Source organism: Micromys minutus (assembly GCF_963924665.1).
Source record: "Micromys minutus genome assembly, chromosome: 2".
NCBI lineage: Eukaryota > Metazoa > Chordata > Mammalia > Rodentia > Muridae > Micromys > Micromys minutus.
In genome coordinates this window covers 92,811,869-92,829,231 of record NC_137971.1, presented here as the reverse complement: position 1 = coordinate 92,829,231, position 17,363 = coordinate 92,811,869, and the positions used below count along the sequence as shown (strand labels likewise).

General features: G+C 41.6%; 1 protein-coding gene across 6 annotated transcripts in view; it reads left to right on the top strand.

The window, feature by feature from the left end:
• STIM1 (stromal interaction molecule 1) overlaps positions 1 to 17,363 on the top strand; it is a 159,296-nt gene that overhangs the window by 129,930 nt on the left and 12,003 nt on the right. For all 6 annotated transcript variants that reach the window (XM_080913537.1, XM_080913538.1, XM_080913539.1 and 3 more), the window contains exons 5-7: positions 2,518 to 2,633; positions 6,734 to 6,911; positions 13,347 to 13,524. In XM_080913537.1, the coding sequence (XP_080769663.1) occupies positions 2,518 to 2,633; positions 6,734 to 6,911; positions 13,347 to 13,524 (472 nt within the window). The remainder of the gene's footprint in view (positions 1 to 2,517; positions 2,634 to 6,733; positions 6,912 to 13,346; positions 13,525 to 17,363) is intronic.

Here is a 17,363-nt window from a genome sequence, read left to right as displayed (position 1 = left end):
GACTACTTAGTACATGGCAAGCATGCTCAGTGGGCAAAATACTTGCTAAGCCTGACTTGGGTTCAATCCCTGGAACCCACATGATGAAAGGGGAAACTGACACCCACAAATTGATCTGCACACATGCACCATATCAATCACATGACCCTGCCACACACAATACATGTCAATGAATAAAGAAGTTATTTTCTAGAAAGAAAACTGATTAAAAGTCTATTATGAGGATTCAGTGATCAATAAGGGTTGTCTTAGGGTGTCTATTGCTACAGAGAAACTCCATGACCAAAAAAGCAAGTTGGGCAAGAACGGGTTTATTCAGCTTACACTTCCACATTATTATTATCACCAAAGGAAGTCAGGACAGCAACTCGAGCAGGGATGGATACAGGAGCAGAGGCCATGGAGGAGTGCTGCATCCCCTGGCTTGCTTCCCCTGGCTTCCTCAGCCTGCTTCCTTATAGAACTTAAAATGCCCAACCCAGGGATGACATCACCCACAGTGGGCTTGCTCATTCCAAATTGATCACTAATTGAGAAAATGTCTTACATCTGGATTTCATGGAGGCTTTTCCTCAACTGAGGTTTCTTCTTTTCTGATGACTCTAGCTTATGTCAAGTTGCCACAAAACCAGCCAGTACACATGTGAAATAGCAGAACACTATTCCATAGTGTTGGTGAACACTGCCATCACTTGTGCCACTGAGCTCATAGGACATACGGTGATAACACAAAATCCATTGCAGAGGTGACCTAAATAGTTTAAGAATTCCAAGGCTTTCAGAAAGCACCCCACTTTACATAAATTACACAAAACCCAGGTGTGGTTGTGAATGTCTTTAATCCTAATACTCCAAGAGGCAGAGGACAGTGGATCTTTGTGAGCTGGGGGGCAGCCTGGTTGACATAGTGACTTCTAAGACAGCCAGGGATACATAGAGACCTTGTGACAAAAAATAAAATGAAAAATGTACATAAAAGGAAATTGAGGTCTTAGGGGAGAAACCAAGCAGTATAATGATTAGACAAGTGAGAATGCTTAGGACCAGAAGCCAGATCTCCTGACAGTCTGCTGGTAGTGCCTCATTACCTCTCTTGTTAGGTGCCCTTGATTGCCTTCCAAGTTCAGAGGAGGAAGTAGCTGCCATTCCTTCATGCACAGACAGAAGTAGAAAACACACACTAGAATGTCAGAAGAACACACTAATCTATGTTTTCTTGTAGCTGAGGGAATAAAGCTATGTATTAAAAAAGATAGCCAATGGTGAAGGTAGTATAGTGTTAGCTATGCCCTTAGAGGACTTAGTCATGTGGTTTCCATCTTTTTGTATTGTATATTCATTTCCATCTATACATGCTGTGTGTTAGCAGAGAAAAAGGAAGTCCAATTTTTTCAGTCTTATTATCAGTGTGGTTAAAGTTTATTAAAAACTACATTACTCTTACAAGGAATAAACTGTATTGCAGTTACTAAGATAGTTGTTAATAGGACTAACTCAGTATTCTTATAAGCAAGTTTATATATAATAACAATGTGTTAGAATCAGAGCTGTTCAGAAGGCCCAAGAACAGGTGGGTCATTGCGCATGGCGTTCTGACCTGGACTGGACAAGAGAATACATTTTCTCATGAAGACCGGTGGAGACAAACATCTAGAAGGTAATTCCTAGAAGCAGAAGCACAAAAGAAATCACTGGTAAGATTCTCAGCAAGCAAAATACCTATGTTAGAAGCCTGATCTATATTTGAGTCTCAGAACCTTAAAACAAAAGCTAAGTATGTTGGGGCATATCTGTAGTCCCAGTACTTCACATTGAAATGGGAGGTGGAGACAGGAGAATTTCTTGGAAGCCCATGAGCTGACTAGCCTGGAATGTATCTTCTGGGAGACATAAGAGAAATTCCCCCTTCAACAATATGGAAGGAGAGAATCAACTCCTGAAAGTTTTTCTCAGACCTTCACATGTACCCTTTTGCACATGCATGCCTTCACTCATACCATACATACATACATACGTACATACATACATACATACATGCATACATACATACAAGACTAAATAAATAAGAAGCATAAAAATATGTAATAAGGTCTGAGCCACAGATTGTTAGTCCTTAGAGGGTAGAGTGCTTGGGAGATTGTAGATATGGAGAGAGAAGGTGATCAAACAATTTATTGATGGTAAAATATAGCTCAGCAGCTAATAAGAGTTATTGCTCTTCCAGAGGACCTGGGTTCAATTCCCAGCATTAAATGGGGGCCCAGTTATCTGTAACTCCAGTTCTAGAATATACAGTGCTTTCTTCTGGTCTCTGTGGGTGCTGCCTAGATCTAGTGTAGAGACATACACATAAAATAAAATAAAAAATGAAATAAACTCACTTGTTTAGACTGTGTTCTAGAGTACAGAGGAGAGCAGCCAATCACTAACACTGAATGTGTTCCTGGAAGAGATGAATGATCATTCCAGAATACTTTTTGATGTCTCAGATCTGACCCCTATTCTTTGTCTTAACAGGCTAGCCGTAACCAACACCACCATGACAGGGACTGTACTGAAGATGACAGATCGGAGTCACAGGCAGAAGCTGCAGCTGAAGGCCCTGGACACAGTGCTATTTGGGCCTCCTCTCTGTGAGTCTGTGTAGAGATTTACTGCTGTGCTGTGGAACCCAAAATCATTGGGAATGGCAAGGTTGAAACCTGGGTCTCATAGGCACTCCTACAAAATTCACTATCCACTGGTGTTGAGATATGAAATAGCCTTATTTTAGTCTAGCCATATTTAAATAAGCTCTCTACTCATTCATTAAAAACTTTAAGGAAAGATTCAGTTTTCAGTATTGCTGTGCTGAATCCTATAGGAAGACCTAGAAGAGTCAACCATATTCTGTCCTAGAGGTGAGGGATGTAGCTTAAGTGATAAAATGCTCACCTAGCCCTCATGAGTTCAACTGGGTTCAACTTCTGCAGAGCCGAACTAAAACCAGTGTCCTCTAATAGTACTTGTAGAGTACTGTCAGAGTATTGGTACTCACATTAGTCTATGTTTCAGACTAGAGACAGAGAAAATACCATTTGGGGGAGGTGGCACATCACATCTGTCTTTTAGAGGGGCCTAGCATTATTCCAAGAATTTACCAAGAGAAGACATTGTAGATGGAAGAAATAACTTAGAGTAGGAAGGCTAAAACAATTGGGTAATACATATAGGCCAAATATTTCCTAGCTGTTAGCTGCTGTTGCTGGGTTTGTACAGAGGGAAGGGACTGATTGCTGTAAACTGTCCATGGCAAAGACTAAATGTGCTTTTAATGTAGCAATGGACGCTTATTAAATAATTCAGTCTCTGGAGTTCTGATTGGCGAAAATGGTTTAGCCTTGCCACCCTTTTCTTATTTTAATGGAGCCAAGAGGGAACAAAAGAGACCACAATTTCTAGCATTGCGTGGTGGTGTATGTTTCCAGTCTTGTAAGGGAGGCTAAGTCAGGAGAATTTTGAGTAGTTGCCCACCTGGGCTGCATAGTGAAATCATATGTATGTGAGGTTGGGGGTGTGTGGGGAAATGAACTGCAGGCAGATCTCCCTTGAGGGCCTGTACCTATACTTGGGCGTGTTTTATTTGCCATAACTCTTCTTTGAGAAGCCCACGACCCTGTTCTCTGAGAGCCTCTTCCTTAACAATTATGCTTATGTCTATATTAAAATATCTTTGTCAAACCCCAACTCTGCTTTATAAAAGGGAAAGGGAGAAGGAAGCTACAGACTAAATCAAGTAGTCTAGCTGGAAGAATCAACTAACATAAGGACCAGTCTAGACTCCAGGCCGCTAGGTCCAGATGATCAGAGGAGGAGAAGCCTTAATGAAGGAGGTTAAACGGATTCTCTAACAAGGACTTTGAGAGTGTTTTCTAGGCCCATTTCATATAATGTACATGCTTAGTGTGGTCTAGAGTAAAGGTGGCCAGAGGTTACAAAACTATTCCTGAGACAAACAGAAGTCTCATACCTAGATTAGAATAGCTATAACAACAACCAAAATAGTAGTTTCAGTTAGGCATGGCGGTGCACACCTTTAATCGACGCACTGGAGGGGGGTGGGGGGGAGGCAGACCTCTGTAAGGTCAGGCCGTTGTGATCTCTTATAGGTTCCAGGCCAGCCAGGTACACCTGAGACCCTGTCTTAAAAAAATGTTTGGACTTTTTGGTTTCCTTTTAGACTTTTAAATTGTTTGTTGGCTTATTTTAGTTTTTTATCTTATGCGTATGTGTTTGTGCATGTTTACTGGTGTGCACATGCAGAGGCCAGAAGAGGGTCTTGGGTCTTTGAAAGCTTACTGGCATTTGTGGGATACCTAACTTGTTATGTGGGTGCTGTGATCCAAATTCTGGTCCTCTTGATTGTATAGAAAGTGCTTTTAATTGCTGAATCATTTTTCCAGCTCCTAATAATAGGTTATAAGTGCTGAAAAATAAGATATGAAAAGTTGCAACTTGCCAGCTTTGCCGATGATAATGTAAAGTGGTATTGTTACTATGCAAAACAGTCTGGTGATTTTGCAAAACTTAAACATGTGAGTTACCACAACCCAGCAATTATATATATATGTATGTATGTATACATCCAAAAAATTAAAACAGGTACTCAAATGAGTACATTTATACATATGTTCATAATAGCATATGTCTAAGACCAAATGTGGAAATGTTCATGATTGGATAAATGGATAAACAAATTGTACTATATACATGCAATCGAGTGTTTTCAGGCATAAGATAGGAGTTCTGATACACACTGTAGTATACCTAAAAAATCCATTTTGCTAGATTACAGAAGCTAGTTGTAGAAAGTCATATTCTGTGTTTCCATTTATATGAAACACCCAGAATAGGTAAATCCACAGACAGATCCTAGAGTCAGAATACATATTGGTGGTAGGCAGGATCTGGAAAGAGGAGGGAATGAGAAGAAAATGTTTATTGGGCGGGAAAAAGGTTCTTTTTGAGACAGTGTCTTACTCTGAAATCTAGGCTTACCTTGAGCTTGTGATAATCTTCCTGCCTCAGTCTCCTGAGTGCTGAGATTGCAGATATAAGGCAAGGACTCCAACCCCTCCATTCCTTCTCACACAAGGTCTTGGTCTTGGATTCTTGATAGCTCTCTCCTGTCTCAGCATTCCAAGGCGGTTATAGACTTTTTCTTTAATTCTCACACTAGGGATCACACAAGGACCCTGCACATGCTAGGCAGGCATCTCACTAGGCCATATCTATACTTCATTTCATAATTTTATTTGGAGACAAAGTTTCACTAAGTTTCCTAGGCTGACCTCAAAATTATTCTTGTTTGGGGTGTCTAGCTGAGAAATGATGATGATAATAATAATACATTAGTGATATTATTAGGTATATATTAGTTATTATATATTGATAAAATACATTAGTAATTATATCCTATGATTACTATCCTCATCATTATTATTTGTCACTGGGAACTGAGCCCAAGGTTTTTTTTACATGATAGGCAAATGTTCTTCTGCTGAGCTACACACATTCCCAGCTTTCCTCCTCCCCCACTTCCACCTCCTATAGAATCTCTGGATTTCACTCCATATCCTGGGCTATTCTGGAGATTACTATGTTTATCAGGCTGGCCCCAAATTTGCAGAGGTCCACCAGCCTCTTCCTCCTGAGTGTTAGGATTAAAGATGTATGACACCACACACCCTCTTCTATTTATTCATGGGCAGTAAGCTTTACTTTGGAGTAATAGAGTTGCTTTGGAACTAGAATAGTTGGTATTGACATTTTTGGAATGTACTGTATGACCCTGGATTGTTCATTTAAAAAGTTATTTGTACTATATGAATTTTGCCTCAAAATACTGCCTTGAAAAAGTTATTTTGTATGTTTGTGAGCCTGAATGTATTTATTTAACCGCATAATCATAGGTCCCACAGAGGCCAGAAGAGGGCATTGGATCCCCTGGAACTGGAATTACAGGTGGTTATATGCTGTTCAATGTGACTTCTGGGAACTGAACCCCAGTCCTCTGCAAACACAGCCAGTGTTCTTAACTACTAAGCTATCTCTTCAGTCTCCCTCTTTAAAACAAAACAAACAAAACCTAAGAAGCAAAAGGAAGAAAATATAAATTGTACTTTTTCAAATTTTAAAACTTTTGAGTATCAAAGAACATATCAAGAGAATAAAGAATAACTGTGCATGGTGGCATGCACCTTTCATCTTGGCACTTGGGAACACACTGAGATGGCACTGTCCCCTTTACCATATCACAGTTTGTTCTCAGGCTTGTTATCTAACCCAAACCAGGACCTGGCTGGTAGAGAGATAGGCACTGACTTTATCATGATAGTATGTGCATGTGTGCTTAAGAGAAACAAGTCCTTCCACGTGAAAGGTCTGGTAGAAAGTTTGTGGTGGGCTGGAGAGATGGCTCAGTGGTTAGGAGCACTGACTGATCCAGAGGTCCTGAGTTCAAATCCTGGCAGCCACATGGTGGCTCACAACCATCTGTAATGGGATCTGATGCCCTCTTCTGGTGTGTCTGAAGACAGCAACAGTGTACTCATATATAATAAATATATAAATCTTTAAAAGGAAGAGAAAGGTCTGCCTTTTACAAGAGGAATCACTGAGGAGGAAATGCATCAAACTGCGAGCTAAGTGTGCCATGTGTGCCCCGACTCACTGTGTCCTCCCTGTCTGGCAGTGACTCGCCATAATCACCTGAAGGACTTCATGTTGGTGGTGTCTATTGTTATTGGTGTGGGTGGCTGCTGGTTTGCCTATATCCAGAACCGTTACTCTAAGGAGCACATGAAGAAAATGATGAAGGATCTGGAAGGGTTACATCGAGCTGAACAGAGTCTTCATGACCTTCAGGAAAGGTAAGACCTGGCTTCCTTACCACAGCCCTGATACTCTTGGAAGTCTCCTGTGGCATTCTGTTGACATGGTTGTGAAGGCTATTCCATCCTTTAGAACTGTTCTGAGGTCCTAGCTTCCTGCCATCCAGTTCACTCGCCCTGGGTAGATACTCCTCTTGAGAGGAACTTTCATTCTATTTTATTTAAAACCAAACATACAAAACCCCCACCGTTTTCTGTCTTGAGCTTGAAGGGGAGAAATGCATAGGTGCCAGTGGTCTTGAGCTTCTCTGGCAAGGGGTTTATGATCATTCTACTTATTTTCCTATGTCTTGATTTATTTCTTTCTCATGCAAATGGATACAGTTAACTGTTTCCCATGGCTCCCAAAAAAACCTAATGAACCTAGCTAGTGGTCATAGTGCCACATGTCTATAATCCTAGAATTTTGGAGGTGGAGGCAGAAGGATCAAGAACACAAAGTTATCATGGACTACTAACATGGTTGAGACTGGGCTACATAAGACTGTTTAAAAAGGGGGGGCTGAGAATATTGTTGATATCAGTTGATAGAGTACATGCCTATCATATGCTAAACTCCACATAACTGGACTTGTCTGCCTGGCAAGGTATGTTAGCAGGTAAAGGTGCAGCCAAACTGACATGCTGAGTTTAATACCAGAACCCACATGGTGGAAGAAGAGGACTAATTCCTGGACATTGGTCTTTCATCTCTACATCCGTGTGGTTCCCATGTGTATGTGTGCATAGACATACATATACACACTAAATGTTTTTAAAAACTGGGCTGGAGGCAGGATGTTCAATATCATCATTCACTGTATAGCAAGTTTGAAGTCAGCCTGATCTTCTTAAGACCCTGTCTCATAAAGAAGTAAAAAAATAGAGTAACCTCAAAAAATTCTCATCCTATTCCCTTAGTTCTTTTTTATATATTCTAAGTACTAGGTATTGACTTCTGCGACTGTGTGTGTATTCCTCTCCAGGACTCATTGACATTGATAACACGAAGGACCAGGCTAAAGAGGTGGCTTTGAAGTTATGAGCACTACTGATTGCTTTTTCTAGAGGATTGTGATTCCTAGCACCCACATGGTGGCTCACAACCATCTTTAACTACACTTCTAGGGGATCTGACATCTTCTGTTCTCCATGGGCACTGCATGCATACACATGTGGTATACACAAGTACATACAGATGTACAGACATGGTGAACACCCATACACAGAAAATACAGATAAATAGCCTGAAGGATGTGATTCGAGAACATCATGCTATCACTTTGATAGTATATGACTCTTCTGAAACTGTCAGAAGATAAGAGTTTTGGATAATTGCAGTTAGGAGGCATTCCTGTACTCCAGAATCTAGAATTCCGGTCTCTGTTGGCAACTGCAAGGGATTCTCTGCTCCTAGGGGAACAAAAGTCACACATGTAAAGACAGTTCGGACACTCCTAATGCAGACTTGTACCACCACATAGTATAAGAATGCAAAGGGGTTAGACAGATTCCAGGGCTGAGTGATTATGACACTGTAACCAGATGCTCTGGGAAGATGGGTAGGGAAGGACAGGCCATTGAGGTTGAATATACAGGTGGGACCTTGAGGCGCACACAGATCTGTTCAGTAGATATAAAAGTCAATAAGAGGTCAGTGCACGTTTTGGAGTTGGTTTTGTTTGATTTGATCAAGAGGAGAGGCCTATTTCAGGATCCTGAAATTGATGTCTGAGTAGATAGGATTCCCTATAATCCTAGCATTTGGGAGGTGGAGGAGGTGAATCAGTTTAAAATCAGTTTAAGCCACATAGGAAATTCCAGGTCAGCCTCGGCTATGAAACCCAGCCTCAAACCATCCACTGAAAGAAGGAAGCCTGGTTTGTGTACCCACTCATGTGTGTGATATGTAAGTCTGTTTGAGACATGATCTCACCATGTAGTTTAAGTCTAGGCTGGCCTTGAACTCATAGTAATCCTCCTGCCTCAGATTTATACAAGCTGAATTGTAGATTTGCATCACCCACCTATTTCTTTAGTGTTTGTTTGTTTGTTTGTTTTGCTGAGGGGAAAAGACAGGGTCTCTGTGTAGACAAGTCTGGCCTGGAATTCATGGTGATCCTGTCTTAGATTCTCCAGTGTTGGAATTACAGAAGTTCATTAACATGCCAGAGATATGTAAAGGGATACTTTTAAGTAGTAGACATAAGAGTAGGAAAAGCTCTTTTTATGAGCAAGGTTTCTTTTTGGTTTGAAGTGTTTTATTTAGATTATTATTATTACTGTTGTTGTTAGTAGTAGTAGTAGTAGTAGAAGAAGAAGAAGAAGGAGTGGTAGTGGTAGTAGTAGTAGTATTTAAATAATCCTTGGCTAACCTGTATCTCACTTGTAGACCAGAATGGCCTGGAACTCAAGAGATCTGCCTGCTTCAGTTTCTCAAGTGCTAAGACTAAAGGCAGACACCACTTCACCTGGCCGATGAGCTGGGTATCAAAACTGATAGATACTATTATCCCTGCCTTAGAGTTGAGGAAATGAAGATTAGGAAGGTGACGACATGTCATCAATGAACAAGAACTTTTTTTTTTTTTAATTTATTTATTTTATGTATGAGTACAGTGTAGCTGTCTTCAGACATACCAGAAGAGGGCATCAGATCTCATTACAGATGGTTGTGAGCCACCATGTGGTTGCTGGGAATTGAACTCAGGACCTCTGGAAGAGAAGTCAGTGCTCTTAACCACTGAGCCATCTCTCCAGCCCAGAACTTTTGTTAAAAGTTATTTTTTTTTAATGTGTATGAGTTTTGTTTGCATGTCTGTATGTATATTACATGTGTGTCTGGTAACAGACACTAGAAGCGGGTGTCAAATCCTCTGGAACTAGAGTTACAGCCACTTGTAAGCCACATCGTGGGTGTATAGAATAGATCCTAGGTCCTCTGGTAGAGCAGAAATACTCTTCTTTTTTTAAAAAATTGATTTATTTATTGTGTATAAGTACACTGTTGCTGTCTTCAGACACACCAGAAGAGGGCATCAGATCTCATTACAGATGGTTGTGAGCCACCGTGTGGTTGCTGGGATTTGAACTCAGGACCTCTGGAAGAGAAGTCAGTGCTCTTAACCACTGAGCCATCTTTCCAGCCTGAGCAGAAATACTCTTAACTGCTGACATTTCTCCAACCTCTGAGCTACAAATTTTGATACTCTCCAGCAGCAGCTTTACCAGATTCATTTCTATGGGCTTGGTTTCTAGAGGGCAAGAGGCGTTTGATTTCTAAAGCTGATTCATGGTTACTTTGCTGGGCCCTTGCTTTTGTACCCTTTGCCAACTAGGGGCTAACTACTGCTGTCTGAACAATTCCCATACTTCATTTGTCTGAAAAACATGCACTGTTTTCATTCCAAAGACAAAAGAATCTAAGCAAGAGACATTCCAAGTTTGGGGATAAAACTTAAGCTCCCAGCCCTCCCTGCACTCCAAATCCTCCTGAGCTGTGTGACCACTGTAGCACCAAGCAACAGACAGACACGCCCCTCCCCCAGGCTTGTACACACACACACACACACACACACACACACACACACACACACACACACACACGTACACACAGAGGCCACATGCTACTTTGTCCCTCCTATCTATAGAAATGCATAGCAGGGCACTGTCATCACGAAGTTTTGGTGTGAGTAAATGTAACACTACATATATATTCCAACCAGGATTTCACTGGTTTCAAAACAATTCTCTGAGGCAGCCAAGAATCTTGTTTCCTTTTTGCTTTGAAGAAACTGGTGAAATGTGTCTCTAGTCACACAAGTGTTTGGGCCACAGCCATGGACTTTCAATCTGGCTGCTCAATTTTCTTCTTTATTGATTGATTGCTTTGGAGAAGGACAGTGCTTAATTGTACATTTATTTGCTCATTTCTCCACACAATATTATATATTGATCTCTGTCTCTACTAGACTATGGAGATGCAAGTAGGTCCATTTTGCTGTAATAGAGAGACAACAGCCTTTCAGTGAAGGATTGAATCTTTAGTGGTACAGTGTCTTGCAGTTGGGTCATGGGACAGTAGACACCAGCAAGGTTGGAGATGGGGAAATGGCACCTCTGGTCATTTTTAGCTATGCACGTTTCGCCATCTGGTGTTCATTCTAAGGAAAAGCAACTTCTCCAAGGGCACCATAGGCAGAAAATGGTTCTTGTTGCAGAACTGAACAAGTTGCATGCTAGAGGAGGTGGGTATAAACCAAGGTGTGGGTTGGGTTTGGAGGTCAGAGATAACGCACCCAAGTCTGTTCTCTTATCTTACCAAGAGGGGCCTTAGGATCATTCAGTTGGTGTGCTTAGCAGCAAATACCTCTACCACTGAGCCGCCTCACTGGCCTCTTCCCTCCTTCTTCCTTACCAAGACCTCAGTCATGCTAACCCAGGACTCTAAATCTCTTCTCTTTCTCATTATCCTCACGTTCTATTCCCTGATCATTTGATGGTTCCTACTAACCTCAGAAGACCAGGCAACAGTTCAGTTCTTTCCCATCTCAGGCAGTTAGTAAATTCTTTTCTTTGGGTCTTGTCATCGAATTACTATTACTGTGATAGAACACTGTGACTAACATCAACTTCGGGAGGAAAGGGTTTATTTAGCTTACACTTCCACATCACTCTTCATCATCAAAATCAGTGAGGACAGAAACTCATATACAGCAGGAACCTAGAAGCAGGAGCAGATGCAGAGGCCATGAACAGGTACTGCTTACCTGCTTGCTGTTCGTGGCTTGCTCATCCTGCTTGCACGCTCTTTCTTTGTTTTCTTTTTCTTCTGTCTTCTTCTTCTGTTTCTTCCTTCCTTCCTCCCTCACTTCTTCCCTCCCTCCCTCTTTCTTTCTTTCTTTCTTTCTTTCTTTCTTTCTTTCTTTCCTTCTTTCTTTCTTTCCTTATTTCTTTCCTTCCTTCTTTCTTTCTTTCCTTCTTTCCTTCTTTCTTTCTTTCCTTCTTTCCTTCTTTCTTTCTTTCCTTCTTTCTTTCTTTCCTTCCTTCCTTCCTTCCTTCCTTCCTTCTCTCTCTCTCTCTCTCTCTCTCTCTCTCTCTCTCTCTTTCTTTCTTTCTTTCTTTCTTCTTTCTTCCAGGCTGACCTCAAACTCAGAGATCTGCCTGCCTCTGCCTCCTGAATGCTGGGATTAAAGGTGTATGCCACCATCACCCACTAAGAGGACAGTTTTTTATTTATATCTTGTATTTATGGCTCAGCAAAGGACTTGATCTTTAGTAGGAACCTGATTAACTTGTTTAATAAATGAACAAATGGATAGATGGGTGAATGAATTAAGATATACAGATGGAAGAAGGGAGGAAGGAAGGAGGCAACAGATAAACTTTTAAGATCTGCTTAGCACAGCTCCTTAGACATACATTTTAGTGTGTGGGTGTGTATGTGTTCTTGTGCTTGTAACAGTCATTTGAGAGTCTAAGAGGTCCAGCCAATAATTCTTTTCTCATTTTCCATAAGCTTCCCCTGCTACCATCACCTTACCTGAACCTGAACCATTAGGTTTTGCCTCATTTTTATCTATCTTTAAGGGCTTTCTTCATTTATTGAACCTTCTCTCTATCTCCAATTTGAGGATAAATATGGACTTTGAAATCAAAAGCTTTGAATTCCAATCTTTTATTTCCCATCTTTGTTCTGTTTTACAAAGAGATAAGGAATGTGTTTGATATTTGTGTAGTCAGGTGTGGGGGAGGGGGTGCCTCTGCGGACCCATACTGAAGCATCCCTTCCCCCTGAGGGACCAGCCACACGAGGGTATAGTATAGAATAGAGTTTATTCAGGGCATGGGGAGGGGAGTTGAGAGAGCAGAGAGAGGGAGATGGAGAGGGAGAGGGAGGAGTGTTGAGGAGTAGAGGCCTGCCAGGAGCATGCAGAGAGAGAGGGGAGGAGAATGGAGGGAGGGGTCAGGAGCAAGGGGATAGAGCAAGAGAGCAAGAGGGAGAGGCCCGGCAAGCAGCCCCTTTTATTGTGAGTCAGGCACACCTGGCTGTTGTGGGGAGGAGCCTAGACTAAATGCCAGCAATTTTCATATTCACATCTGTCCCAGGCTGATGTTATTATCTGCTAGGAGAAAAAACTGTGAACTGCTTTTAAACTGGTAGTTGTTATCATTTCAATGTATGATATACTTTAGGGGGAGAGATTCATATTTACTCAGTAGAATAATGGCTGACATAAGATTTAAAGCTAGCCACTGTGTTCTGTTGGCCCTGACTAGCTCAGAGGCGCAGCCAGCAGAGTAGAAGGCGATATGCTATATGCTTAGAGCTGGTGGCTCTTACTTTCTTTCCTATTGCTATAACTTACGGCACATTGGCTGGCACCTCCTTGCCGCATCTCCTCCAGCTCTCTACCTTGTTCCCCTGACCCCCAGGCTGCACAAGGCCCAGGAGGAGCACCGAACAGTGGAAGTAGAGAAGGTCCACCTGGAGAAGAAACTTCGTGACGAGATCAACCTTGCCAAGCAGGAAGCTCAGCGGCTGAAGGAGTTGAGGGAGGGTACTGAGAACGAGAGGAGCCGCCAAAAGTATGCCGAGGAAGAGCTGGAGCAGGTAGGAGAGTCTGTACAGGATTCCTTGGGGGGTTGGAAAGGATAGAGGATCAGGGTCTAGCTGGAAAGCTTTAGTTGTGAACATTTTGAAATATGGTTCAAATCTTTCTTCTGGACTTACCAGTAAGGATAGTGGTAAAGCTATAAAAAAAAATGGTTACCATGATTTTCAAAAAATGGTAGATAATGGGAGATAAGAGTGATTCTCTTCCCCCTCCCTTTTTCACTGAGGTATTTATATCAAGTGAACAAATCCTAAGTATTGAGCTGGTAAGTTTTTACTTATGGATATGCCTGTGTATGCACCACTCAGAAAGCTCTCTTTTGCTCTTGTCAAATTTTACTCCAAGAGTAACTGTTGTCATAGCCTGTAAACCAGATTAGTTTTGCATGATTTTGAATTTTGTCAAAAAATGGCAGTGGGGATGGAGAGAAGGCTTAGCCGAGAAGAGAATGTATGCTTGGGCTACAGGTGACCTGGGGAAGAATTCAGTTAGAAGCTCTACCTCCTGTTGACTAAGGGGCTAGTGTAGATAGAGGCAGAAATCACTAAGCAAGGCCCTGGGCTGTGTCTCTGTGGTTCACAGGGTACCCTTGATACAGACGGAGAGGCTTTCGGAACCTGATCTCTTATTTGCCATGCCGCTTCTGTGCATTGCCGTTTGTGTCTTTGGACCCAGAGATCAAGTGTCTCTGGAAAGCCTCCAGTGTTGCAGGAAACTTGGTTCAGTTAAGGAAGGCAGGGGGCACAGGCCAGAGAGTGGGGGTGCAGACTCAGCAGGTGTGCCTATAGCTGGGTGTAGACTGAATAGTTGGTGGGCATGAGCCTGGACAGCCAGCTTGGTGACTGTCAGCAGTGTGCCCTGCAGTAAGCAAAAGCCATGATGCTGATGTAGGCGAGGTGGTACAGATGGACAAATGGGGAAATCACAGTTCCTGCTCCAGCATGTGCCCACGTGATGAGCCGTGTCTTAGTTTGCTTTCCTTCAGGCACCCAGGACCTTGTAAACTTCTAGTTAGAATAGAGTTTCATCTTAAAATGTTTCCCTAGCTCCTAGTGCTACTTACAGCTATACTCTTGCTCACGAGAATGCGGGATGTGGGAGTTTTAGGGACTGCCAAAGTTCTCTCATTTTGACTGCAGTTCAGTTCAGTTGTTTGAGGCGTGTTCTGAAGAGCCAGGCTTAAATCCACCTCTACCCTGGGCTCTCTGAGCTGACCCTTTCCACCTTCAGGCTCTCACATTCTGCATCTCAACCCATGTTTTTAAGTGAAAAGAAATTCATAAGTCAAATGATCATATATATATATAACAATATTAAAGAAGTGAAAATGAAAATCACAATGAAATACTATTACAGCCACTAGAGTGACTAAAGTTAAAATACAAAGGTCATGCATCAGTGATAGCAGTATTGATAGGTACAACCCTTGTGGGAAACTATTTAGCATTTTCCTACCTTCTTCTCTACCTCCAGTGCTGTAAATCAACTTGGGCTTTATATGTTAGCAAGTGCTCTACCACTGAACCATATTCCAAACCTTACTTGATGGTTTCTACTAAAACTAATACATAAATGCTTTATTACTATATACTCAACAGAAATGAGTGTTTATGCTGGCTAAGAGATGCATATTGGGGCTGGAGAGATGGCTCAGCAGTTCAGAGCCTTAACGAAGCAGCTCTCCAAGATGATCCTTGCATATTTGTATTGGTTTATTTGATGATGGATGTGAATGCATACACTTTATTTGGGGTGAACCAAGGATTATCTTTTATGGAAAAGGAATACTCAGGGAAGCTCATTGGCTGAAGGCTCAGGGATATCTAGATACCACATTAGCATGGAAAAGAATTCCTGGTGTTACACCATGTGACTGAGTGCCTCAGTGGGATGTTGTGTTAAGTGCCTCAGAGCAGGTGCAGATGCAGGTAGAGAATGGCTCTACTGCTGGCGAATCCCTGAGATTCCTGGGGCTTGAGCTCATTCTGGTAGCATTCTGGTAGCACGGTCCCACATGCTCTACAGTTACTCATAAAAGTCAAATAAGCTAATAACCCAAGTGATTATCAACAGGAAAAATAAGAAAAAACTAATTATAAATTACCTAGTAGATTATTACTCAGCAATGTAAATCAGCCCTCACCTTAGGATTTTACTTAGAATCTTCTGTGGGAATGGTACTGTTGATTTTTACCCTATTTGAAAGATGGATCTTGGGGCTGGAGAGATGGTTAAGAGCACTGACTGCTCTTCCAGAGGTCCTGAGTTCAAATCCCAGTCACTACATGTAATGAGATCTGATGCCCTCTTCCAGTGTGTCTGAAGACAGCTACACTGTACTTATATATAATAAATAAATCTTTTAAAAAAAGAAAGATGGATCTTATATATAAAGCCTGTGAAAGCCAGGCACTATAGCTCATTTCTGGAATCTCAGCACTCAGGAAGGTGAGGCAGGAGAAGTGACGTGAGTTCCAGGTGAGCAGGACACATTTTTTAAGACCAAAACAAAATATTTGAGTATGTTCAGTAAACCTGTTATTCAAATGACTGGCAGTGTAATGTCAGGCTAATAAAAACACATGATAGACTGAAACAAATAAAATGAAAAAAAAAAAAAAACCAAAAAACAAAACAAAACAGGGCTGGAGAGATGGCTCAGAGGTTAAGAGTACTAGCTAATCTTCCAGAGGTCCTGAGTTCAATTTCCAGAAACCACATGGTGGCTCACAACCATCTGCCATGGGATCTGATGCCCTCTTCTGGTCTGTCAGAAAACAACTACAGTGTATTCATATAAAATAAATAAATCTTAAAAAAAAAAAAAAAAAAGAACTATATTAAACCCCCTTGAGAGCACCAATCAACCCAAACATTTTATGAAAAATAACTAAATATTTTAAACTAAAATTGATATTTTTCTTTTTCTTTCCAAGACATGGTTTTTCTGTGTAGCCCTGGCTTTCCTGGAATTCATTCTGTAGACCAGGCTGGCCTCAAACTCAAGACACCTGCCTGCCTCTGCCTCCCAAGTGCTGGTATTTAAGACACTACCACCACCTGACAACTAAAATCAATTTAATAATTTGCATAAGCAAATTTGCTTAATGTCTGACTTACAGGGCTACTATATTATTTTTTTTAAGATTTATTTATTTATTTTATGTGAGTACACTGTTGCTGTCTTCAGACACACCAGAAGAGGGCATCGGATCTCATTACAGATGGTTATGAGCCATCATGTGGTTGCTGGGATTTGAACTCAGGACCTCTGAGAGAGCAGTCAGTGCTCTTAACCACTGAGCCATTTCTCCAGCCCCTTATTTTTTTATTTTTTATTTTTTTGTTGTTTCTGATACAAGCTTTCTGTTTAGATTAGGCTGACCTTGAGTGAGTGAACTCTTACTGTCTCTGTCTCCTGAAGACTGGGACTATTAGTGTGCACTGCAGCCATTCCAGATTCCATTGTTAGTGTTTATATTCTGTCTGTTTTAAGAGACTCGGGGTAAAAAGTCAACTAATGGCAGGCATACCTGCTCATGCCCGACATCTAAGAACTCTGAGGAGGTAGAGGCAGGAAGATCAGAGGTTCCAGACAAGCTTCTTCTACTTAGTAAATTCAAAGCCACCCTAAGCAGCATGAGACTTTTTCTTAAAAAAACGAAAATCCAAAACCTAAAACTGGCATTATGGAGATGGGTTAGTAGTTGAGAGCACCAGGTTCTCTTCCAGGGGACTGGGAATCTGTGCACAGGTGCCTGCAGAACCAGAAGCGCTGGCTCCCTTTGGAGCAGTAGTTATAGGAAGCTGTGAAATACTTCATGGCTGGGGTGTG